Here is a 26,646-nt window from a genome sequence, read left to right on the forward strand (position 1 = left end):
ATCTATGCAGGGCCCCTCTCGGGACAGGAATGGACACAGGTAATCAATTTTGGACGTCATCCACCAATGCACGGCGACGCAAAGGGATTCACTTGCCGCGGTCAGGCTTCACCTCCCATCTTGGGTCCCCTTGATGTTGGGGTCATGGAATTTGAGGGAAGTCTTGTTCCTCAAGCTGAGGAGCCCCGAAGTTCCAGGCCTCATCTTGAAACGGCAACGTCTGCAACACAGTATCCCAAACTCTGGGCTGGTCAGCCACAGGGCGCTCCTTGGTCACTTCTGAAGGCTCTTCTTCGTAGGACTCAGAGCAGACGTCACTAATGGATGTACCTTCCACTCCCAAGGGTTGCAGCTCCTATCTTCCACAGGACAGGGCTCTACCAGGGCAGCAACAGAAGTTGTTCGCCAAGCCTTGTTTCGACAGGCCCACGGTCTCCTTGCAACCCTTTAGGCCAACTACAGGTTGGTCTTTAGATCCTTACATTGGTGGTATTGGAAAAACTACTCCCAGTCCAGAGGGACTTTTTGCTTTTAACTTAATCAACTGGAACTTTATAGATCAATACCTACATATGTTGGTAAGTTTTGTAATTTATGCTGGTCTTAATCAAAACCTGTAAAATTGCTTACAAAGAAAAGTATTTACCTGAAAGGACACTTTTTAAACAAGGATTTGCTCTTATGTTTTAACTTCTTATTTTTAAATCTTCTAGCATTCGGGTTTTGTGAATTTAAAGAGCCTGAATCTACATTACGTGCTTTACGATTGCTCCATGACATTAAAATCGGAGAGAAAAAGCTTCTAGTTAAAGTTGATGCAAAGACAAAGGAACAACTGGATGAGTGGAAAGCAAAGAAAAGGGCCTCCAATGGGGTAAGTCTATTGATCTGTGCAGTAGATTTTGCAATCCAAATTCTTGCATTTTGAGCTTCCTATGTTCACAACTGCCCGTGATTCCATCCAGTTTCTTGACCCCAGAGGCAACAATGGATGGATGTGACTTTCTGAAATACGATTCATTTATGTGAAGGATTCGAAAATATAATGTGGCTACTAAAGCGATATTGTAAGTAGGTGCATTTTGATATCTGGTACAGTGGTGGTAGACGTTAGTTGCTGAGTACTTTAAAGGAAATCAAAATGTTTATGGTTGTACTGTTGAAAGTCACTACAGATGGACAGTGGAGGGGACACTGTAATTTATTCACTTAAGTCCGGCTGTCTTATTTCCATCCCTCGCAGCCGTCCGATTACAAATCTCCGGCCTCACCATTGATGAGCATGTAACATAGTGCCCCTGAGACCTATTGCCCTCAAGGATCATGTACAATATGTGCTGCGCCTCAGTTAGTTGATGTACTGTGTGTTGGGTCACTGGTTCAGGGCAGACCACCTCATTTATACTTTGTGGTACAGGTTGTGAGGATGACTCCCGAGCATTCGGCTAAAATACAGTCCATCTTACTTGAACATCTGTTTGCCAAATGTCGGTGAACACATGGTGGTTGGCAGGGGTTGATCTCACTTCTGCGTCCCTGGTTTGTTGACTGGGAGCAATGGGGACATGCCTGCTAAAATGACGGTGGGCACGAATGTGTCTTAAATGATAGTTTCCTGAGTGAAGCTACTGTGTCGGGACAGTGCAGCCTCTCACCTGATGAGACTGGAATACATGGCTATTGATTGCTTTGTCTGGAATGCTCATTCTAGCCCAGCTCCATGAAACATAGCCACAAAGCTTGTGTGGCTGCCTCCTAGAGGGTCTGCTCAATTATTTCAATGTCAACAGGTTGTGCAAAAGCTCTCCTGGGTTTTGACCCTCTGAGACCTTTCAAGGTGATGTGCAGTTGGATGCTGGGACTTTTGCCTATTGGATCACAAGGACTTTGGCGCAGGGCTTTGGTCTCTTAACCAATCTGGTGAACTTTGCAACTGCCTTTGGTGGTTGGGTAGACAATGGATTGAGGCGAGAACAGTTGGTAATGGAAGCGCTGGTAACCACAGGTTGGCCTGGGGTTACTGCCACCTAAACAGACCAAAGCAATAACATTGGTGCCTCAAGAGGTACTTTAATTAAAAAAAAAAATGTTCATTGTAACTTTTTAACCGATTCACATCACCCCATACTTGCACTACATAGAAAACTAGCAAATGCAAGTCAACTATGTCAATTAGCAGCCATCCGATTGCCTTGAATGGCACAGACAGTTCCTCCCTCACCACTCTATCTCCTGGCTCTGGGCAACAGTAACACCCCAGAAATTGGGTCTGTCTTACCCAGGCATTACCTAGAAACAGCTAAACCAAAGTAAGGCATACATTAATTAAAATAATTACAGGCCTTCCACCCTCCCGTTGCCCCTCTCGGGGAAGCTCCTCATTTGCCTCGCCCCCTCCTTTCAGCAGTCTCTTTAGCCAAAAAATTGTGAACAGGGTCCTATATGTCCCCAGGCTGAGACATCCTCTGCATCAGAGAACAATGGTCATGGTCCACAACACCATGCCAGGTCATGCAACCATCTCTCCGCCGTTGGCGCAACTGGGCTAAACCACAGCTGCAAAATTCATCTTCAGCACACGGGTGCAGTTCAGCTGGGAGTCTCGGGAGCCCATACCTTAAATGCCTCACAAATCCTAAAATGCAGGAAAGCAAGTCCAACCCCACCGCCGCCAGTTTGGCCTCCACATGTCACAAAGGTCCCATTACGTTTTGTGTCATTATTAGTTCAGGTTTGCTCACCAACACTGTTCTGGTCTTGTCCCAAAGCACCACAGCTGCAAAAAGAGTTGTTTCCAATGGTTTGTGTCCTCCCACGTGTTCCTCATCTTTGATATATCCAATATCCTGCTAGCAGCCTCAAACATTTTACAGTAGAGGGTGCTGTGCGTCGACTTAATGCCCCTCAGCAGCTTGCATCCTGCTCTCGACAATCATGACGTCGACACTTGTATTAAAAAGCACAGATCGAACCCATTGCCTTGGGCCCTTTTTTTCTATATGCACAACACAATTTGAACTTTTCAGAATTGCTGCTGTTTTTTTTAACTGCATTTTTGTCCAAATAGCCAAAGAATGTCTACTCCAGTTTAAAACAAATGGGAGAATTGCTGTCTCCAAAGGATGAGTGTTTGAGAAGGCGGCTTCTCCGTCCCCTTCATAAGAACTAGAGAAGGCTTTGGACCCCATTGCGTGAGGCTGACTGAGTCGGTTGAAGCTGTTGCTCATACCTTCAAGCCCGGGCAAGAAAGCAGGGTATCTTCCTTGAACCGTTAAGTCTCGAAGGTTCGAGACTCCTCAAAACCGAAGTCTCGACCCTCCACTATGAGGGAATTTGCATCAAATCCCTGGATGCAGAGACGATCTTAATCGAAACCATCAACTACTTCAGATAAATTGAAGAGTTTCAAACCCCTAGCCAAGAAAACCTTTTTCAGTCCATTAACTAAATTTTTGAAGAGGATGACGATACTCCTCCATTTGGTCTGAGTTTGGAACTCCAAATGCATCTGAGCAGTCCAGGTTACAGAATTTTGATGTCTCATTGAAGGATGATACTGGACTAAATCCTCATCTGAGGTTGTTTTTGACACCCCTATTCCTTTTGCACATGCAGATGCTTCGTATACAACAGTCATTGGTAAAGTGACGGCATACTGTGAGGTTGGCATCATGGAAGGAGTCGCAGACCGCACATTCAATGTAACAAATACATTTATTACCTTAAATGTCAGGATGGTGTAAGGCCTAACTTACCCTATGCAAAGGCGGGATTCGCTTACCTAAAACCTATGCCTCCCCTCGCAACTGAAGCAAAACAATGTCTAGGGATGTCAAACATAAACTAAACAATGTTCCAAAAGTAAAGTTCTAAGCTATTTCCAGCTCAGGCCTGTTCTTCAGCTCTTCTTCCCCATTCACCAGTGTTCATTACCTTCACTTGGACTTAAGGTAATGCAGTTCCACACCTTTTTTAGATGTCCGGATTCCCTTCCCTAGTTCAATAGTTAAATTGCAGCAAGTCTCAGGGTTCCGTTACACAAGCTTTAAAAGCACCCATAGTAGTTTTCCCTTTGTGACATGACACAGTAGCAGTTTTCCTTAACACGTAACATACTTGTCTTTACCTTTTCAGCTAGTTGGGGTTCTCAGGTCTGGGCGCAATGGTCAGACCACACGGTCCACCCATCACAGGTCACGCAACCAGGAACCCTTGAGTCTCTTGCTCACCCATAGGCTCCTCTGTTTTGCCTCTGTTTCAAGATCCCTAATTTTGGCTTCCTTTTTCTGAACACATTCAGTGTGTCATTGTATTTTCAGGGTCTTATTCACACGGGACTTCTGGTGCACCCCTGCCAACTCCCTATCATGCTTGGCTTTCTCCAAGTATGTAGGTTACTGTCCTTTAAGCACGGTTTGGGGGTTTTATCAGTTCGATATTCAACAAACTGTTTTTCAAAGGTAGCTTCAAAAGGAAACCGTTTCTCAGACTTTACTTCCACTCTTCAGTTAGTCCTTCGGTTTGGTTTATTATTTTCTTTCAGTTCGTTATTAAATATTAGCAGATTTGCTATGCCTCACGGCAGTTGCATTTTTTTCATGTAACTTCACAGCTCCACCTGTAACTTTCAGAGCCTGCCCGGAGTGCCCCAGTCTCTAGGTAACTTCCTCAACACTCACCAGTCACAGGCGTTGTCCATTGGCAGCTCTTGCTGCTTTCTTTCTTTGCTCTGGCTGCTCCTTCGGGTTCAGCTAGCCCTGCTCGCCTGTGGACTGGAGCTTGGCTGGCACAGGCAGCTTCACTCCCTCTGTGAGGCCTACCACATCGTCCTCTTTGCTCCGGCCTCGCTGCAGCTCTGTTTGCTCCCACTTCACCCAGGAGGCTCCCTTCAGCTTGGGGATGTCAGCCCATGTCCCGTTTCCACCACGGATGCCTCCAGACTCCCAAGGATTACTGCTGGTCTCTGCCCAAGTTCCCCACTCCTCATTCTCAACTTCACGGCTTCACCTTTTATACACCTGTGGTCCTTCAATAGGCTGCAGGTGTATTCCATTATTTAATTCTGCCTCTCTGATTTAGGACATGCCTGACCTGCATACCTAAAAGGCATCTTCTTTATCTCGGAACCTAAGTGGTGAATATGTGGTGGTCATTATTCTGTTGTCTGTTCCTCATCTTAGTACTGTCAGGTGTCCTGGAAAACTGTATAAAACCGGACACTACTCTGGCTGTCAATGAGGACTTCACAAAAAAAATAATGGCCTTCTGCTGTTGATCCGGAGTTCTTGTCAAAGCACCCTACTCTGGACAGGCTGGTTCATGCAGCAACATCTACCTCAAGAGTAGCTGCCTTCCCTACACTCCCTCCAGATGGGGACGACCAGAGGTTTGATGCCCTAGGAGAAAGGGTGTTCTCTGCAAGTGGCAAGGTTTTGAAGTCCATTAATGCCACGTGTGCCTTCACAAAGTACTTGTTTACTTTGTAGGAGGTGGCTTCTATGGCTGCAGAGTACATTCCCGAAGGTTTCATTAACCTCAAGGATGGTAAAGATGCTATATGCCAGTCTTTACAGTGTGGCTTGGACTTGGCTGATGGTGTCAACTGAGCGATGGCAGTGAGTACTGTTTCACAAAGGCTTGCTTGGCTTCGGAGATCTGGATTTTCTGCAGACGTCCAGGCAAGACTTCTTGAAATGTCCATTGATGGCTCTCAACTATTTTGCTCCAAGACCGCTGTTAATGTTAAAGGATATTTGTACCGCGCACTCACCACCGGAGTGGCCCCCTAGAATGGGAAGGGAAGGGGGGTGAGTTAGTGGAAATGAGCTGGAAAAGTGCAAGAGAGCACTGATGTGCTGTTGGCAGCCTCAGCCCGGTAACTCCTTTGGCTGGGCTTGGTGTGTTTTCCGGTCCATAGTCATGTGCTGTTGTGCGAGTCTGTGTGGTTTTTGTTGTTGCAGTGTATTGAAGTATGTGCGGGTTGTTGTGTTGTAGGCTTGTGGTTGTGTTGTAGGCTTGTGGTTGGTTAGTTTGAGAGGTGTATGCAGACGGGTGAAATTGTTTGTGGATTGGTTAATTGGCATTGATGCCTGGAAGCGAGGCGCTAAACTTGGGTATTCTCTCCATGTCTGGTGCATGAGTATCTCCGCGTCTCTGTCCTGATCTGGGACCGTCCGACACTCGCAGTTCCTTTCACAGATGGCGTCCACTCACATTCATAATCTTGCCCAAGTTTGGCTCCGGCCACCTATGTCAAACCTGTCTGTATGCGGTGCAGGCAGGCGTTTGTGCATCCCATCAAATCTGGCCCAGAGATCATTCCCAATCCCATCTGTGTGCGGCATTGGTCAGCCAAGGCTACTCATCCATGTATGGCAGAGGTTGGCATTCATCTTATTCAGTTGCTCATGCAGGTTACAGCTCCGAGCCCCTTTGAAGCGTGGCACATGCCAATTACATCATTTACAACTTAATCTGGTCTAGACCCATGCCAATGTCCACAACTTAGTTCAGGTGTGGCAAGTGCTAACATTCACACAACTCAAAAGTATGATACCTGGTAGCAATTATGGAGCGGGTAAGGTTGTTGGCTGAAGTTGGCTAGGGATGCTGATTTCTGTCATCATGGGTGTTGCTTGTGTCCTATTCGACCTAGCATCGTGTCTCGTAGTAGTTTTCTTTAGTCTGTTCTAGATGTTGTCAGTGTCATCCTAAATTCTGTCATCCTGTTCTTTGTGTTCCTTTTTTTCCGATAACGTGTTATCTTCGGAATCTCGGCGCGCCTCGGTTCTTCTACCTGTTGAATCGGTTCTTCGTTCTTGGTTTCTTGTTCGAATTGTCGTTTTCTACCCCGAGGTCCCGCTTCAAGAAGTGCTGCGGTTTCAAGATGTCGCTTACGGACCCGCACAAGGTCTGCCTGTGGTGCCTCGGCGAGGACCATGCTACCGATGACTGCGACAAATGGCAGTCTTTAATGTCGAAGGCCTTGTGGTAGCGAAAGGCTTTCTGTAGGTAGGGTTTCCAAACCCCGTCAATCGAAATCCGCTGGGCGTTCGACTGACGATTCGATGGGCGACTCTCCGTGTCGGCGTAAGTCCATGGGGGGGTCTCGGTCCTTGAGTGGTTGCCGCCATTCCTCTGCCTCTTCTAGGCACTCGAAGCGCCGTCACTGGTCGCCTTCCTCGTCCGAGGACTCCGCCAGACGGCAGGTAGCTTGTCCCAACAAGCATTAATCTCTGGCGGAATGGGACGCATTACGTAAGGAGATGATGGCGATTTTCGAATCGCAGGGCTCTGTTCCGTTCGCGCCTTTGAGACAAGCCGGCAAGGAACGCGCTAGGGCCACCGCTCTCATGCCTTTGGGCTCGGCCGGTCGGCGCTATCATTGGGAGCCGTCGAGGTCCCTATCGGACAAAGTAGATCGCTATAGCCGTGCCTGTTCCAGGTCCCGGTCCTCAACGCCCTCGAGACCGTTGGAGCCTGTGAGGCCTTCTAAGAAGGCATAGACGCCATCAGCGCCATGTCCGTCGGGACTCTCTCGAGGCTCCACCTCTGAGGAAGCCATCGGCGCTGAGGCCTTCGAAGGACACGCTCGAGGCTCCGGCCTCGAAGCCTTGTCAAAGCTGTCATCACCTCGTCAAGCATCGCCGCAGATTCCCTCGACGCCTTTTTGAGGTGGCTTTATCAGAGGTGCCCCGGAGACTGGTGGAAACCCAGAGGAAGGCCCGGAGTAAGTCCGTGTGAGGCCTGTGTTTGAGCCTTTATATGTACCCTCATCCAGGGATACATTCCAGCCCTTGGATTACATCTGAGGGAGATGAAGGGTCAGATGTGGAGGGGTTTGTTCCTCCTGAGGGTCCCGATGACCTGTTGTCTGGTTATAGCCAATTTGAAGACCTTTGTCAATCTTTACATGATGCAAGTGGTCTTGATACCTCCCCTGAGGTTGAGTTTGGCAGGCCTGAGCCTAGTACACATGCTGACTCCTCGTACAGGTGCCTCATGTCGAGGGTGATGGAGTATCTGGGGTGGTCTGCTCCACCTGTGGATTTTCCACAGGATGACCTCACAGATATCCTTGACCAAGGGCCACCCACTGACCCGGTGTTGCCATTTTATATGGCCTTACAAAGAAGGGTGGCGGCGGCGGCTTGGACTGCCCCGTAGAGTCTTCCGACAGATAAGTCGTTCCTGAGAAAATACTGTCCAGCCAGTGGCGACCCCTGCTACGTGTCCACGCACCCCACTCCGGAGAGTTTGGTGGTACAGGCGGCTACGGCCCCAGCGAAGCAGGCGTCGTACCCTACAATCCCTTCTGATAGGGACGACAAACGCTTTGACGGTTGGGCGAAGAAGGTATTTTCTTCTGGGGGTATGGCTTTAAAAGCAGCCCACTCCGATTGTGCCCTTGCAAGATTCACTCACACTCTGTGGAATTGTGTATGTTTTGGCGGCTGCGCATATTCCCGAAGGGGAGAACGGAATGATTTTCTTGCCCTCGTTCAGGATGGCAAGGATGCCATGTGTGAATTTGTTCAGTCGGGTCTGAACGTGGCAGACTGTCAGCCAGTCCATGGTGGCGAGCACCGTGATGCGTGGGTTTGCGTGGTTGCGGAAGTCGGGGTTTGCTCCTGATGTACAGTCCCGGCTTCTCAACATGCCCTTTGATGGTGTCCATCTGTTGGGCAGCAAGGTTGGCGAGAGCCTTGAGAGGTTGCAGACCTCCAAAGCTGCAGCAAAGTCGTTGAGCGCTACAGTAGGTCAACCTCCGCCTTTCCGTCCTAGGGGACTGCAATGGAAACGAGGTTCCTTTCGATACTCTGCCTTTGGTAGATCGAGGGGGGGGGGGCTGCCAGTCAAAGGGGCCAGCGTAGGAGTACCAGAGGTGGTGAACAAGGTACTCGAGGTGCCAAAGCCGCTTGGGCAGTTGCCTCTTTGCCCTCGGGCACTGCTGAAGCCGCTTCAGCCCAGTCATGAGGCCATGCCCCATGGTTCGCCGGTTGGGGGAAGGCTGGCTCACCATCTTGTAGAATGGCGTGCCATTACTTCAGATGTGTGGGTTCTGGAGATCATAGCCCACGGCTACTGTCTTCCTTTCCGGCAGAGGCCTCACGACAATCCACCGGGGAAGCTCTCTTTGAAGAGTCCGGATCCGCTCCTTGCACAGGAAATCACATCCCTGCTGGAGAAAGGTGCCAAAGAACTGGTGCCTGTAGCGGAGAGGAACAAGGGATGGTATTCCCCATATTGTCTGATCAACAAAAAAGGACGGGGGATTGAGACCCATCATGGATTTGCGTGGTTTGAACAAGCTCCTCAGGAAGGACAAGTTCAAGATGGTGACTCTCTCTCAAGTCCTGCAGGCCCTTCAACTTCAGGACTGGTTGGTGTCTCTCGACCTCAAGGATGCTTAGTTTCATGTGCCGATTCATCCCAAGCACAAGAAGTACCTGAGGTTCGCGGTTGGCGACTTGCATTTTCAGTTTCGAGTCCTGCCGTTCGGATTGACCTCCGTCCCGAGGGTCTTCACCAAGCTCGTGGTGGTGGCAGCGTCTATCAGGAAAGGGGGATTCACGTCTACCCCTACCTGGACAATTGGTTGATCAGGGCGCGCGCTCACGAGCAAGTCCTGGATCATCTGTCGGTCACCTGCCACTCCCTTCACAGGCTGGGCTTCTTCAACTTAAAGAAGTCCCGCTTGACGCCTACCCAGTGGCTCCAGTACATCGGAGCAGTGTTCGACACATCCCTGGGGCTGTGTTCGCCTCCCTAGGTGAGTGCTAGTTACATTCTGGAGATAGGGCACAAGTTTCAACATGCCCAGAGTCTCCCAGCGTTCGAGTTCTTGAGGTTGCTCGGCCTCATAGCATCCTGCATTCTACAGTGCCAGGGGCCAGGTTGCGGATGAGATCTCTGCAATGGGCTTTCAAGATGCAGTGGTCGCAGTCCTCCGGCAGGATGTCTGAACCCGTTCAGGTGCTGCCCTTGGTCGCCCAGGATCTTCTGTGGTGGGCCGTCGAAGGCAATCTGATAAAGGGGGCTCCATTTTGGCTACCCTGGCCAGAGGTAAGTATAGTGACGGACGCATCCCTCACGGGATGGGGAGCACATGTCAACAAATTGACAGTCAGCGGTCGTTTGTCTCGGTCGGAGTCCAGACTCCATATCGATCTGTTGGAGCTGCGGGCCGTCAGGCTAGCCCTGAAGGCTTTTCTGCCGTCTGTGCGGAGGAAGAATGTCCTGATTCTGACAGACAATGCAGTGGCCATGCACTACCTCAACAAAAAAAGGGGGGGGGGCAGGGTCTCTCCCACTGTGCAGAGGCGATGCAGCTCTGGTTCTGTGCCATCCAGAAGGAAATTTCGATCTCGGCAGTTCATCTGGCCGGAGACGAAAACGAGGCGGCGGACGCTCTGAGCAGGCAGAGCAGTCTCTCACAAGTGGGAGCTGGCTCAGGAAGTTCTCTTGGAGATCTTCGCCCTTTGGAGGACCCCACAAGTGGATCTCTTCGCCACCAGTGTCAACCGGAAGTGCGAAAGATTCTGCTTGTGGAAATTTCCTCCAAGAGGAGCCTTAGGGGACGTGTTCGGAGTGGTCCTTCCCACTGCTGTAGGCGTTTCCACCAGTCCCTATCATACCACAAGTTCTGCGGAGGTTCGGTTCCCGAATGATCCTCATTGCTCCGGCAAGGGCCAGGAGAGTGTGGTATACCCGGACCTTCTCGACACGCCGTCTTCCCTACCGAGACAATCTGCTCTCACGGGAGGGGGGTCGGGTTCTCCATCCAGAGGTCAAGTCTCTCAGCCTTCATGTTTGGTATCTGAAAGGTTGAGGTATAAGGATTGGGACCTCCCTGAAGATGTGATGGAGGGGTTGCTTTCGGCCAGACGGCCCGCAACTAAGTCCCTGTACTGTTGCTGTTGGAGAAAGTTCTGCGACTGGGGCAGGGTATAGAATGTGGTTCCTTTTTACATGTGCCATTCCTGTGGTTCTGTCTTTTTCTTTTTTTGCTTTCGTTAGCCCACAGGGGCCTGCAAGTGGGTACCATTAAGGGGTACCTGGAGGTGCTGTCCATTTTTAAGCACTCGTCTGAGTGTTCTTATTTTACGATCCCTTTGATTTCTCAGTTTCTGAAAGGGCTAACTCGTGTTTCCACCGTCGCCTTTCCAGGTGCCGGGATGGGATTTGAATTTGGTTTTAAAGTTCCTCATGGGAGCTCTGTTTGAGCCCTTACACCCTTGTCCATTGAGACTGTTAACCTTTAAAACTGTATTTTTAGTTGCGGTTACTTCCACATGCAGTGTAAGTGAGTTGCAGGCACTTTCCGCCAAACCGCCCTTCACTGTGTTCCATAAGGGCAGGGTTGTCCTTAGGGTTCGTCCTTCTTTTCTTCTGAAGGTTGTGTCGGAATTTCATTTGAGCCAGAAGGTAGTTCTTCCGTATCCTCCTCCACATCCTGGTAAGGAAGAAGAGAGGCTCCATAGGTTGGATCCTAGGAGAGCTTTCAGTTTCTACATATCAAGCGTGTCCCAGGTCAGAGTGGACGATCAGCTCTTTGTTGGATACGCTGGCAGGCGTTTAGGTCAAGCTGTTTCTAAGCAGACCATGTCCCGTTGGATCATCTCGTCAATCTCTGAATGCTACCGTCTGGCGTGTAAGGACCCTCCGGTAGGCTTACGGGCCCATTCTACTAGGGGTGTGGCTGCCTCTACTGCTCTGCAGAGGGGTGTTACCATTCGTAAGATCTGTGAAGCAGCCACATGGGCCTCTGTCCATACTTTTGTAAGACATTACTCCCTGGATTCTATCCATGGGCAAGATTTAACCTTTTGGTAAGGCGGTCCTCTATTGTGCATTTGATTGGGCATTCTAAATTATCTAAATTGTTTCCCCACCTCCATTCTTTGGTACTGCTTTGGGAGTCTTTCAGATGTCGAATACGTCGGAGGACACAATCCCTTCGAAGAACAAGTTACTTTCTTACCTGGTAACTTTCTTTCGATGGGATGTTCCTCCAACGTATTCGACATCGCACCCTCCCAGCCTGCTGCTCTACAGAATTTCTTATGTGATTGCAGCTTCCGTTTCCGCAAGTCTTTCTGTAGTCACACGTTCAGAAGGTTGGTGCCACACGTTCTGGGAAAAAAACTACAACTGAGGCTACGGCGCCGTGCGTCCTACATATAACATCTGGTGACATCTGAGGAGGTTCTTGAAGGGGCGTATCAATGTCATCGACGCAGGAGGCGGACAATTTTCCGAAGCAGCACAGCTGTGGTGATTACTGTCATAGATGTGGAATACATCATAGATGTGGAATGCGTCGGAGGGACATCCCATCGAAAGAACATTACCAGGTAAGAAAGTACATTGTTGTTCTGGCTTTCCTGGGTTGATTTTCAAGTTTTTGGCATACATCCAGTTGAAGACTTCTTTTAGACACTCACAATTAGGGTTGAGGGATCGGCTTAAGTGTCTGCGATTTTGTAGATTTGAGTGTCATCTGCGTAGTTCTAGCATGTCATTTAGTAATTTTTGAAGATTCTGATTACTGGTAGATGTTGAAGTACATTGGTGATAGTAAGGACTGTCGGGGGGGAAATTCTGCCGGGGTCGGCCGGGCCGTCCGCAGACCTCCGGGCAGGGAGGCCCCAACTCCTCCTGTATATCCCAAAAGAGATAGAGTATGAGACACACGCAAGAAGCAGGGAGGGTGACTCTGCTGTTTATTAGACAAAACGGCAGGGATGGGTCAAGGAGCGTACGCGTCCGTCCTGACACAAACACACTCGTGGGGCTTGCAGGCCCTTTTTACCTTAGTATGACGCGCTACTTGCGTCACCTTACAAAGTTTAGCGAAAAACCTATTTCCACTCTGGATTGGTTACTCGAGTGGTAGGGTTAGTATAGCATACATATAGAGAACGGTGTTAGTGGTTGAGGGTTAGTCAGGTGATATACTTGGGCTGTCCCTTCAATTTGATGCATGAAAATTGTTACATGAAGACCTCTGAGGATTGGTCAATGTTAATGGCGTCAGTGATAAGAGCCCCGTGTTCTGATTGGTCCGCTCGCGAGCCTCCCAGTCTGGGACTATCGCTGTTCCCAGCTCGCGGTGCACCTGTAATTTGCAACAATGTTTTACTATGGGTAGGTGTAAACAATGTGAGGATTTATTCATATGTTGGGAGGTCGACTACTCCCACTGCTGCAGATGTCCAATGAGTCTTTTAATTGTATCTGCCTGTGTCTTGAAACGTGGGATTCAGGCGTCTCCTTCCTCCTGGGCTTGGCATCCTGTCAGGTTTGGCTTTGTCACGTGAGGGGGGTCCGTGTTTGAGGCAGAATTCAGCACAATTAATATTGTTTTTTCCCACTGTGTGCCTGGTTTATCTTGGAGGTGCGACCTTGGCGTTGGCTTGCAGCGTGCAAGATTGCAACATCGTGCCCTTGGCGATGTGCTTTCGCCGGGCTCATTCTGCAGGGTCAGCAACCGAGCTCTTGCTCATTTAATGTTCATGGAAACTTTTGCTTGCGGCCTACTTGGGCCTGGTGCATAGGTGGAACCGTTTGATGCAGAGCGCTTTAGGTTACGGTATCATATTGCCCTATCCTCAGTATCGTGTCTCCGTTATATTCTTCATTATGGTACATGGTTCTTAGAAGAAGCGTGAGCAAGCCTTTTTAGATAAGTTCATGATGCGTCTTGCGTTTCTGCATTTTGAGAGCCTATGTGGAAAATAATAAAGATGCACGTCCGTGAGTATGTCTGTCGCCTATGTCATAGCACTGAGTATATTCTTCGTGTGGATTGGTGTGGGAGTGTCCGGTGTGCATGTTTGCACAGGTGTGCTAACCGTTGGCTAGGTCATCATGGCATCTCTAACGACGTGTTGATTTAGTGCTGGATGGTTCAGTCGAGTCCATCCATGCCACAGGTGTCGACATGTGCAGGGCAGGCTGGTGGGCACATCCGTATGTTCCTGTACCAGGGTATTTGGTCGTCTGGTAGATGGGCAAACTCCTCTCGTGGCGGGTGTCTGGGCCGTGATCCTCTAGGCCAAGCGCGAGAGGGGAAGGGCGGGAGCCTGTTCTTCCATTCTCCCACTTCAGGACCCTTGTGATACTCTAGTCGTTAACTCGTGGGGTGGATTTGAAGGGTTTTATCCATACTGTCTGTTCGGTCTGCTAGGAATGATTTAATCCAGACTAGCGCCGTCTCCGTTATGCCTATGTCTTCTAGTCTTTTGTTTAGGGTGTCATGGCTAACTGTCGAAGGCTGCGGAGAGGTCGAGCAGAATCAGGGCTGAGGTTGTGTTGGAGTCTGCGTTTGTTTTTAGGTCGTCCCAGATGGATAGTAGTGCTGTTCCTCTTGTGGGTCTGAAACAGACTTGTGCTCGGTCTAGCAGGTTCTATTTTTCTACATGTTCTTGGGTAAATTTGTATATGTAAGTTTCAAGGAGTTTTGCTGGGTAGGGAATGTTTGAGAGCGGTTTGTAGTTGGAGATGTCTTCTACGTCGACATGTGTTTTTTTTTTTTTTTTTATAAAGTGGTTTATGTATGCTGATTTGAAGTTTCTTTGTACCGTTCCTGTTGCTAGTGAGAGATTTAGGTTTCTGTAGTATTCTGATGGCGTTCCTTGTGCGAGGATTCATTTGTAGATGTCAGGGGGGAGAGGGATGGGGGGCAGGGATCCATGGGTGGTCCTGTTTTTTTGCTGTTTTACCAGCAAGACGAATGCCTCTGCTGATATTTCACGAAAGTTTTGGAGTTTGTGCTGTGGCTCTGTTTGGTACGGTTGGTTCAAGTTTATGATTTGTTAGTCAGTTTTGTATGATTTGTTGGATGTTGATTGCAATGACTCGGCAGACCACTTCAAGAACACAAAGTTTCTCTAAGGGGGTTGGGAGTGTTGTGGCAGCCGGCTGGGTTTCTCATTTCTTTAGTGATGATGAACATTTCTTTTTGTGCGTTGGTGGCATTGGTGATTCAGTCATAATGCCTTCTCTTCGCCTTTTTGTATTTCCTTCTTATATGCGCAGATTTGTTTCTGGAACAGTATTATCTTGTCTAGGTTGTATTCTTTCCTACATTCCAGCTCAATCTTCTTGTCCTTTTTCATGGTTCTTAGTAGTGGGGTGAACAATATTGCCATTGCCCTTTTTTTTGAGGGGTTGAATGTTTGTTTTTTCCAGGGTGATTTCAAACCAGATGTTGAAGATCCCCAGGATAATTAGATGTTTGTGCTTGATGGCTATGTTGGTGATGGCTTCTATGAGGTTATTGACGAAGGTTGCATTGTATGTCAGTAGTCTGTACACCAGGATGAATGTAATGTTCGTTTTTGGATTTGCTGATGTGTATGACGATGGTTTTGCAGTCGGTGATGAGAGGTCAGTCTGTTTTTATTTTCAGTTGTCCTTTGAATGCTATTGCGAGGCCTCATCCTTTTTATTTTTCCTGTTTAGTTGAAAGGGTTTGAAGTTGGTTGGGAGGCAGCTTTTGAGTGTGATGTTTATAGTTGTCGTCCAGCCATGTTTCTGTGATTAATAGGTCTATGCTGTTGTCATAGAGAAGGTCAAAGATCTGAGTGTTTTGACATGGATATTGCGTTTATTGGGTTGCAGTGCAGTTTAAAGGTGTAGTTTGGATTGGGCTTTATTGTTGCGGTTGTCTTCTGATCGGTGTTAAGGTTTCTTTACAGGTCGATCTCTAGTTGAGGAGTTGGGACAGGTGCATCTGTGTCATCTAGGTTCTTCTAGGTTCAGTCTTGGGTTTTTGTTTTCATCAGGTTTCTCTTCAAAAAGTTGTGGAAGTTCTTCTCGTTTTTGTGATGTAAGGTGTTAATGCATCGATAATGTTTGTTATTTCTAGCGTTGTCCGTTCTTCTGCGTGGTTGTTTGCTGTTGATTCACGCGCTGAATTGGTTTGTTCTGGTGGCCGGTTGTTAGCAAGGTATGGAGTTTACTAGAGGGATTTCTCTTCTCTCTGCGTTGGTTCGGTTGTCGTTCCTGTCTGTGGGAGTGTTCTGCAGTTGTGATTCTTCGGTCGTGTTCAGGTGTGTTTGTTCTTTCTGCTCTTTCTTACCCTCGGTCCAGGTTGTTTGCGCAGCATTTTGCATTTGGGAGTTGTTTTGGTCTTTATTTTGTTTGTTGATGCCGAGTAGATTTTTCGCTTTGGTCTGGCTGTCTTGTGGTGTACTGGGTGTAGGGTTTTGTCCTCTACAAGTTTGGGCTATCTGTAGGTGGTCTTGTCAGCTTGTATTGCTTGCTTGTTCAGTCGCTGCCTTGAGTAAGGTAGGGGGAATTTTGTTAGGGTTATATCATTGGGTGTTTTCAGTGGCGTCCTTAATGTGCGCCTCCCTGGACAAGGTTCACTGCAGTGAGTCAACCATGTGATGTTAGGAAGGATATAGCTAGTAACTACAGAATTGTCCTAATGGGCGTAACTGACAATCACCGTCATCTCATCCGGTGCAAGCCCCTAATCACACTATCACTCCACAATAATCCGCCAGTGATCTGTCTCACTCCAGTGATGCTCTCTAGATGTGAATTGGTCCATTACATATGAGCATCCTATATAGTGGGAGAGGGGCCTACAATCAACAATGCAATTTGAAATGGGGCACAGCTAGATTTGAGCGTCCTGTGAAGTGGGAGAAAGGTCTATGCCTGACATTTCAAATGGGTGCAGTGCTAAACAGTTAGCAAATGATTACAATGCTAAACACAGCTAGATTTGAGAGTCCTTTATAGTGGGAGAGAGGCCTACGCCTAACAGATCAAATGGGTGTTGTACTAAACACAGCTAAGTTAATAGTGTGAAGATGAGGGAGGCAGCAGAGGTATTAATAATTAAGGTTTTTTTTGATAGGTTTGAAAAGTGGTTAGGCTTCCTGGGTAGAGTAATTGCTCTACTCCCCACCTAGACCACTCCTACCGTACTTGTCCTGGTCGTTGCTGGTCGACGGCTGGTTACTGGCTTTCCCTGCGGACACCTGCAGACAAGATCTGGAGCCGCCACTGTAGGAGCTGGCCTTTGCCTCTGGGGGCTTCGCCACAGGTGCTGCATGGGCAGAGGGCTGCCCTGGGATGGTCAGTTATGACACTGATGGAAGCACCAATCAGAGCTGGTGCAGGGATGGAGTTACAGCCAATCAGGAAGGTGGGAGGTAGGAGGAGGAAACACCAAAGCGAGTTGAGGGGGGGGGGGGGGGCACCTGCACAGAGCGCAAGCAGTCCTGGGGGCATCGCAAGCATGCTGGGTATGAGCAAAGTAGAGGCCCAAAGGTCTAGCAAAAAACACAGCACTCATCGGGGTCAGTGGTGAAGTGAGGAGAACAAGTGCAGCGTGGGTCAGTAGGCACAGCTGTTTAGATTCAGGAACCAATCCGTGCTAGTGCAGGGATGGCGGTAAAGCCAATCGGGAGGACGGGAGAAGGAAAACAGAAGTGTTTAGGCCTTAGAGAAGCTACAGTCCAAGGCGATGGCAAAATCGCTAGGTGCAATTTATCAACCGCATCAGGCAGACATGACCTCTCAGAATTGGAGGGTCGATCCTTTCGATATTTCTTTGGTTGCAAGGACAAGAGGCCAGATTTCTCGGACAGAGAATGCTTCCTCGTGGTGGATGAGGACACTAAGCTGCAACCTCTTAGCCATCTGTAACCACTGCAATACCTAAACCCTTCTGAGGCCTTCATGCACAGGACAGTAGTGGGGGATTAGGGGGAGAAGATTGTCACAGCATTTGGAAGAATGGCTTAGCATTACTTTCGATGCTTAGGCACTGCAAACGGCCCATGGTTACTGCCTCCATTCATAAAAAGGCCTCTGGATTGTGTACCGAGCAGTCCATTCCCTCCGGATCAGCGCTTCTTACAAAAGATTCTCAGCCTTTTAGAGAGGTGCAATAGAAAGGTTACCTGTAGCACAGAGGAACCATGGATGGTACTCTTCGTACTTTCTAATAACCAAAAAGGACTGAGGACTGCGACCCATTTTGGACTTGAGATGCTAGAACACGTTCCTCAAGAAGGCCAAGTTTGAGATGGCATCTCTATTGCACATCCTCCAGGCTCTTCAGCTCCAGTGATGGATGGCGCGCTCTATCTTCAGGCTTCTTACTTTGATGGGCCCATACATCACAAGCACAGGAAGTACCTGAGGTTCGCCATTGGCAGTTCTTTGTTTCTGGTACTGCCTTTCGAGCTCGCCATTGCCACAAGGGTCTTCACCAAGTTGATGGTGGCAGTAGGTCTATGGAGGCGAGTCATTCACATCTACCCCAACCTGTACGGTTGGCTGATCAGGGCTCATTCTCCGGAACAAGCTCTGGAATTTCTCAGCAGTACCTACCCTCAATTTCAAGACATCCCACACGTCGCCGTCTCAAAAGCTCTAATTTATTCGAGCAGTCCTGGACTCGTCCTCTGGGAAAGCTTCACCCAGCCCCCCCCCCCCCCCCCCCCCCCTCCTCCCCGGAGGTAAGGGCTTAACACATTTTGCAGATGGTCGAACATTTCAGAGTGCCCCACGTCTTCCGGCCTTTGATTTCCTGAGGTTGCTCTGCCTCTTGGCATTCTGCGTTTTCTTGGTGCCAGTGGCCTGTTTGAGGATGAGATCCTTCCTGTGGGTTCTCTGATCCCAATAGTTGTAGTTCTCTGGCAGAATGACAGATCTTCAGATTCTGAGTAAGGTCACGGAGTATCTCCTGTGGTGTGCCTGCAAATAGAATGTGATGAAGGGAGAATCTTTTTGGCAAAAATGGCCGAAGATAACGGTTACGGACACTTCGCACAGGTTGGGGAATCGGCAGTCGGTCTCCGTCACAGTTGAAATCTACACATATACCTTTTTTTAACTGAGGGCAATCAGTCTGGCACGGAGGGCTTTTCTGCCCCCTGTACAGGGAAAGAATATCCAGATAATGACGTACAACAGCCGCCATTCACTACCTCAGCAAGAGACGGGTGGTGTAGGGTCACTGCCACTGGGCAGAGAGGCAATGCAGCTCTGGTTTTGGGCACTGCAAGAAGGAATCTGTCGGCCATTCACCTGGCCGGAGACAATAGCATAGTGCAGGATGCTCTGAGCAAGCAGGCAGAGCAGTCTCCCATGAGTGGGAGCTAGCCCAGGAAGTCCTTCTAGAGTTCTTTGCCCTTTGGAGGGACCTCTCAAGTTGGATCTGTTTGTCAGTATCAATAACAAATGCGACTTGTTCTGTTCCAAGGATTTTACTCAGACTGGGGGACGGGACACAGACTGGAGTTGGGGGGGCATGTTCGCAGTGGTCTGGGAATTGCCACTCCTTTAAGCGTTCTCACCAGTCCCCTTCATTCCTCCATCTCCATCACATCACTCTTCCAACCATAGCTGCGTTCCTATCCAAACTAGTCTCTCTGCAAGGTGTAGCATAATACGGATCAGCCAGACCACGTCAGTCGCCCTAACAGTGCAAAACTTCTCAGGGACATGACACTCCACTCCAGGTTGATGGTAGGGGTGTCACGGTATTCGTTTTATGACGGTACGATAACCTTCTTGCCAAATGACGGTATATCATGGTTATCGCGGTATAGCAGGTGGAGTTAACTGATCTTAACAAATATTTTCTAAAAGGTCATAAATTGACAGATGTATCATCACAAACAAAACCAGGCACCCAGGGCCAGAATTGGGCTTTTCAACATACTTTCCACTGAAATGCCTTGCTTCCACCAAACACACGTGTGGAGAGGAGGGGATGGGGTGGAGGCCTGCTGCAACTGGCAAAGCAAACTGAATAGCTTTTCTTAAGTGGTCATTTAGGCTTTTTGCTTCCCCAGTGGCTACTGGTGAAGATGAACATGTTGCCATCTTGATAACCTGCATGCCACAGATCAATGGAGGCCGATGGTAGTATACGCTTGTGCACATACACACGCACAGGCACTTTCTCTTTAAGTTACAGCCTTTAGTTTACTTGCGGGCCAAAAGGTGTTCAGTAATCACTGACATGTTACCCTTTGGTATTGCAGCAGGGAATACCCACAGAGATGAGTGAATTTCGCAGTGTGACTTATTATATGTAAATTCAATGATAGAACCAGGGAAATCCCCCATTGCCATATGTTTAGAGAATATTATCCATTATAAATATATAAACCCCAAAGCCGCCACCCCAAAGTAAACCCTATTCCTTCTTGGCACTGTATCTATTCTTCCTATTGCTAACATATTGATTTTGTGTAAGGCACGTGTGGTTTATGGAATGGCATTAAAAACTGCTCCAACTGAAACTACTTGGCAGACGGCACATCCAACAGTGCAAAACAAAGACTGCACAGCAATTGCTTACTGCAGCCTTTCCAAATCAGATTGAAAAGCACACTTAACGGTATAAACAATGTGACGGTTATTATTGTTCAATTAAGTGGTTCACGGTATCTTTAACGATATACCGTTATACCGTTACATCCCTAGTTGACGGCCATTATTGTGGCGGCCCGCCTGGCAAACCACACAACTCCATCATCCACTGATTACGGACATGCCAGGCTGTTGTTAATACTTTAACTGCTAGGTGTATGAAATGCATCGTACTCAATTGGATTGTTGGGGTGGGAAATGTATTGCACTTGGATGGTTTTGTGAGGGATAGGAAACGTTACATTTAGATCAACTGTTCAGGGCCTGTCACACTTGAATGAATTGTTAGGGAAAGGAAACATCTCATCTTTTGCTGTTTTTGGGGGTAGGAAATGTGTTACTTAGATCGACTTACGTTAAAGGTTCTTATATCGTGCATTGTTGCCACGTGCGTGGTCTCTAGGTGCTCGGGTGAATCGGTAATGCTGGGGGGGTGGGTGGATTAGTAGAATTGAGCGGGAAAAGGGCAAGAGTTTTGATGTGCTCTTTGGCAGCTTGAGTTGGGTTTACAGTTTACTGAGCCCTAGGTGTGATTTTCGGTTGGTGGCCGCCATGTGGTGGTTTCGAATGGATTGTGTCCTCCAATGTATTCCACATCTTTGACATGTAATGTCCACAGCTGTGCACTTCGGAAACATTTTCGGCAGATGACTTGCTGCGTCAACGTCGGGTCGATGTCCCTCTAAGGCCTCCGTCGAGGGTGACGTTACTGAATGTTATAAATGGGACACAAGGCACCCGTATCCCAAGTTCTGTTTTTTTCCGCAAACTCGTTTGCTTCGAGAACTCGGTGCGCCTTGTGTGTTTCATCGTAGTGATATCTTCTTCAACCCCCTCCAACTCTTCGGTCTGGCTTCAAGACTTACAGGGACTGCAAGTCTAAAATGTCAATCACCGACCTGCATTGCATTTGTTTGTCGTGCTTGGGCGAGAGTCACAACACCGACTGTTCGAAATGCCAGTCGCTGACTGCCAAGGCCTTGCGGGAGTCTAAGGGGAAGCTTCAGGTGGGGTAGGGGTTCTAAGCCCAGTAAGTTCCGAAAATCTAAATCATCCAAGGGGGTTTCCACCAATGACTCGAGAGGCGAGACTGTGTTGGGAAGAGGCCCGGGGTTCTCGGTCCTGGAGTGGCTACCGCCAATCTTCTTCCTCGTCCCGGCACTATAGGAAGCACCATCACCAGTCGCTTTCCCTGTCCTCAGAGGATGGTGCCTCGAGAAAAGTGGAATGCCCGACTAAGTCCTTGACTTTGGAGGAATGGGCTGCCTTTAAGGAGCAGATGTTGGCGATTTTCCAATCGCAGGGTACGGTTCCAGTCGTGCCTTACAACAAAGCCGGCAGGGAACGGTCTCGTACTGTTGCTCGCACGCCTTCGGGCTCGGGTCCTCGACACGACATGCACCGGGAACCTTCGAGGTCCCGTTTGGACAAGGCTCAGGAAAGTCGTAAGAGACATGCCTTTAGGTCTTGGTCCTCATCCCCAGCAAGACCGCAGAAAACTGTTAAAGGTTCGAAGCCTGCATCGACTCCGTCTGCCCTGTGTCTATCAGAATCAGACCTCGAGGCTTAGCCTTCTTATCAGCCATCGGCACAGTCAACTCCTTCGATGCCCTCAGGGATTTTTGCCCGAAATTTACCATTGGAGTACCCTGATCTGGTGGATCCTCCAAGGAAGGCTAGTGCTAAGTCTGTGAGGCCAGTAGTGGACTTCAGGCTGCCTTCTGTACCCAGACCTAGGTTTCACCTCCCTCTGGATGACATTTATGAGGAGTAAGAAAGGCCTGATTTTTGAGGACCCTGTTGAGCAGGATGTGACTCCTGTCTTTTCTGGAGACAGTCAATTGGAGGAGTTAAGGCAGACTCTCCATGATGCCAGTGGGTGGGACACTCCTCCCAGGAGTGGAATTTGGCAGGCCTGAGCCTGGGGCTTGTGCAGAGTCGTCATACAGGCAGCTCTTGGCTAGGGTGACGGATATCTGGGCTGGTCCAGTCCTCCTGAAGATTTTGTCCAAGATGTTCTTACAGACATCTCAGACCAAGGTCCGTCCTTTGACCCAGTGTTACCTCTTCATCTCACTTTACAGAAAAGGGTGGCGGCTGCTTGGCAGTCACCAGAATCTCTTCCGGCTGTTAATAAATCATTGACAAAAAAATACCGCCCTTCTGTTAGCGACCCCAGCTATTTATCCACTCACTGCACTCCCAAGAGCTTGGTGGTTCAGGTGGCTACAGCCACCTCGAGGCAGGCGGCGTACTCTACCATCCCTTCTGATAGGGTCTACAAACGCTTTGACGGTTTGGCTTGCAAGGTATTTTCTGCAGGAAGAATGGCACTGAAATCAGCCAACTCCAATTGTGCCGTCGCAAGTTTTTTCACACACTCTGTGGAACTGTTTTTTTAGCGGCTGAGCATATTCCCGAGGGGGAATAAAGGCATGGCTTCTTTTCTCTCTTGCAAGATAGCAAGGATGCCATGTGCGAATCGCTTCAGTCGGGTTTGGATACGGGAGACAGTGTTAGCCGTATTTGTATTTATTTGTATTTAGTTTATTTATAAAGCGCAGCCAGGCCCTGGGGCATATGGGCGCGTAAGGTAGAGCTGGTTACAGGGGAGCAGTTAAACAGAGTTACGTTACAGTTACAGGAAGGTTACAGTTACATAAGTGTGCAGTTACAGGAAGGTTACAGTTACATAAGCTGCGAGCACATTTATATGCAGATTTGCGTGTTTGCGGAAATCTGGTTTTGTCGCGGATGTGCAAGCCTGTCTTTTGAACATGCCCTTTGATGGCGCACATTTGTTTGGCAACAAGGCTGACGAGAGCCTTGAGAGGTTGTGACCTCGAAAGCTGCGGCAAAATCTTCAAGTGCAGCTGTGCGTCAACCTCTGCCTTTTCGTCCTAGGGGACAGCAGTGGAGGGGAGGTTCTTTTCGTTACTACTCCTCCTTTGGTAGAACAAGAGAGGCCGCCAGTCAAAGGGGCCAACGAAAAAGTACCTGTGGTGGTCGTGGGGGAAATGGAGGCGCCAGAGCGGCTTTGGCGCCTCCATTTCCCCAACTGCTTCTTTGCCTTCAGGCACTGCCGCAGCCACTCCAGAATAGTCATGAGGTCATATCCCATTGTTCGTGTGCTAGGGGCAGGCTAGCTCAGCATCTCGAAGAGTGGTGAGCCATTACTTCGGATGCATGGGTTCTCGATACAATAGCCCAGGGCTACTGCAAGGCATAAATTAGTTTTCAAAAATTGATTAGCAGTGTTTTCTAATTATATTTTTCTTGATTAGCAAACCCACTTGATTAGCAATTTTGTACTAATGTTTTAATGCCACCGGAAGATACTTATACCCCACTTATAAAATGTGCAACAATACAGCTGTTTGTATACTGCTAAAGTAAGACTTTAGTGAGATAAGTCAGGCCTCGCAAACTCTTTCTATAAAATGGTGCATGTCACCACAAAACCAATTTAGTTTGGCACACTGCTGGCACCCAGAGGCCAGCCATGCACAGTGAAACTTGTATTTGACATTTACTGCAAACAAAGTAAAGTTTAAATAAGTTTCCAACATCCCCTGTAAATGGTACTGGCCCTTCTTAAAATCTACTCTACCACGCGAGTGGGCGAAAATACTTTGGATGAGTGTTTGTAAAAAGGTTAGCTGCATGAATGGACACGCATAGATATGATAAAAGGGCTCTTAAAACAGTTTGGCCAGCTCGTTCTACTGCATGTGCAAATATATAATGCCATCATAATCGTAGAGCAAAGTGAGCGCTGGAAGCCAACTACAGTGTACAGTTTTGCAGTTGGTCTGCAGATGTACAGATTGGATTAAACTATTGATTGCTACTTTAAGCAATTATCAAGTTAGCTTGCAGAGTGGATGGCATAGCAGGCAGCGAACTGGGCAAACTAGGCATAATATTGTAGTTTGCGACCATCTCACTTTCAGGGTAGCAGGTATAAACCAACATGGTAAGATAGAATTTCATGGAGTATGGGAATCAGCTCATGGGTTGAGCACCAATTGTAAGCTGTATGTAACCAGCAGGCCACAGGACTAGGTTTGCCATCAAAGCACTTGGCCGCATGGTCATGAACATTTTCAAAGGTGTCCACTCGTCAATATGATGCACCTTTCCCAACAAAATGAAATCTATTTTACACTGAGATTTAGATACTTCAGTGTAAAGCATAGATACAATGCAGTGTTTTACAGTAGCAATACTGTAATTATGCATTATGTAAACTATTACATTTTTAGAAAGGGAATTGAAAGACTTTAAAAAAAAACACACACATACTGGTCTTTGGCAGACTGGATAATACGGTTATTAGGCGAACTGTATCCTGACTATTTCTGGTTTGTAATTAAAAAAGTAAAAATAAAATGTGCGTAGCACTCCCACACCGTCCTTTTGGCACATGAGTGAAGGGGATGATTACTGCTATACTTTCTCTCCATTAGCCCCTTTGAACTTGCATTGAGCCGAGAAAAGAGTGGAGAGAGCTCCAAAGGCAAGAAGAATGCAGGCTGAACTGTGCTTTCATTGAACAGTTAACTTAAATAGCTAACCTTGCTACACAAGTACCAATTTAATTAGCAAACCTACAGAATTGCATAGCAAATTGCTCCCCGAAACTGCTTATTTTATGCCTTGTACTGTCTTCCCTTCCGAAAGCGGCCTCACGACAATCCACCAGGGAAACTCTTTGAAGCCTCCAGATCTGCTCCTTGTGCAGGAAATCTTGACCATGCAGGAGAAAGGCGCTGTAGAACTGGTGCCTGTAGCGGAGAGGAACAAGGGATGGTATTCCCCTTGTTTGTTCCCGAAGAAAGACTGGGGATTGAGACCCATACTGGACTTGCTTGGTTGAACAAACTTCTCAGGAAGGACCAGTTCAAGATGGTTACTCTTTCTGAAGTCCTCCAGGCCCTTCATCTTCAGGATTGGTTGGTGTCTTTGGACCTACAGGATGCTTACTTTCATGTGCTGATTCATCCCAAGCACAGAGTACCTGAGGTTTGTGACTGGCGACTCGCACTTTCAGTTTAGTGTCCTGCCATTCGGATTGACCTCTGCCCCGAGGACCTTCGCCAAGCTCCTGGTGTTGGCGGCAGCGTATCTCAGGCGGGGGCGGAGGGGTTCACGTCTACCTCTACCTGGGCGACTGGCTGATCCGTGGTCGCTCTCCCAAAGAAACATTGGCTCACTTCAGTCTCACCTGTCGCTCCCGCCACAGACTGGGCTTCTCACCTCAATTTCAAGAAATCACATCTGACATATTCCCAACAGCTCCAGTACATGGGGGCTGTGTTGGACACGTCCTTGGAAGTGCTCTCCTCCCAAGGTGAGGGCTCATCATTGTGCAGATGGTGGACAAGTTTCAACATGCCCAGAGTCTCCCGGCTTTCAAATTCTTGGTTGCTCATCCTCATGGCATCCAGCATTTTTCTGGCGCCAGAGGCCAGGCTCAGGATGAGATCCTGCAATGGGTCCTCAAGATGCAGTGGTTGCAGTTCTCGGGCAAAATGTCGGATCCCGTTCATATTCCAATCTGTGTCCCAAGATCTTCTGTGGTGGGCCAACAAAGGGATCCTGATGAAGGTGGAGCAGTTTTTGCAACCGTGGCCGGAGGTGATGGTAGTGACGGATGCATCCCTCACAGGATGGTGCGCTTATGCCAATGACTTGACCGCCAGTGGTCGTTGGTCTCCGGAGTCCAGACTGCACATCAATCTGTTAGAGCCAAGGGCCATCAGGCTAGCCCTGAAGGCTTTTCTGCCGACTGTGCAGGGGAAGAGTGTCCTGATCATGACCGACAACACAGTGGCCATGTATTACCTCAACAAAAGGGTGGGGGTTAGGGTCACTCCTGTTGTGCAGAGGCAATGCAGCTCTGGTTCTGGGCCATCCAGCAGGGAATTTCGATCTCTGCAGTTCATTTGGTCCTAGACAGAAATGCAGCAGTGGACGCTCTAAGCAGGTAGAGCAGTCTCTCACGAGTGGGTGTTGGCTCAGTCCTTCAGGAGATCTTTGCCCTTTGGGTTACCCTGCAAGTGGGTCTCTTTGCCACCAGTGCCAACCGGAAGTGCGAGCGATTCTGCTCAAGGGAATTTCCTCTGAGAGGAGCCTTAGGAGACGCGTTCGTATTGGATTGGTCATTCCCATGGCTGTACGCGTTTCCGCCAGTCCCCGTCATTCCTCAAGTGTTACGGAGATTCAGGTCCC

The 26,646-nt window shown here is 48.5% G+C and overlaps 1 protein-coding gene across 12 annotated transcripts in view; it reads left to right on the plus strand.

The window, feature by feature from the left end:
* Positions 1–26,646, plus strand: part of RBM25 (RNA binding motif protein 25) — an 841,835-nt gene that overhangs the window by 452,805 nt on the left and 362,384 nt on the right. For all 12 annotated transcript variants that reach the window (XM_069638623.1, XM_069638627.1, XM_069638622.1 and 9 more), the window contains one exon: positions 714–874. In XM_069638623.1, coding sequence (XP_069494724.1) covers positions 714–874 — 161 coding nt within the window. The remainder of the gene's footprint in view (positions 1–713; positions 875–26,646) is intronic.

The sequence above is a fragment of the Ambystoma mexicanum genome, chromosome 14 (assembly GCF_040938575.1).
Source record: "Ambystoma mexicanum isolate Mex_15411 chromosome 14, UKY_AmexF1_1, whole genome shotgun sequence".
In the NCBI taxonomy this organism is placed as follows: Eukaryota; Metazoa; Chordata; class Amphibia; order Caudata; family Ambystomatidae; genus Ambystoma; species Ambystoma mexicanum.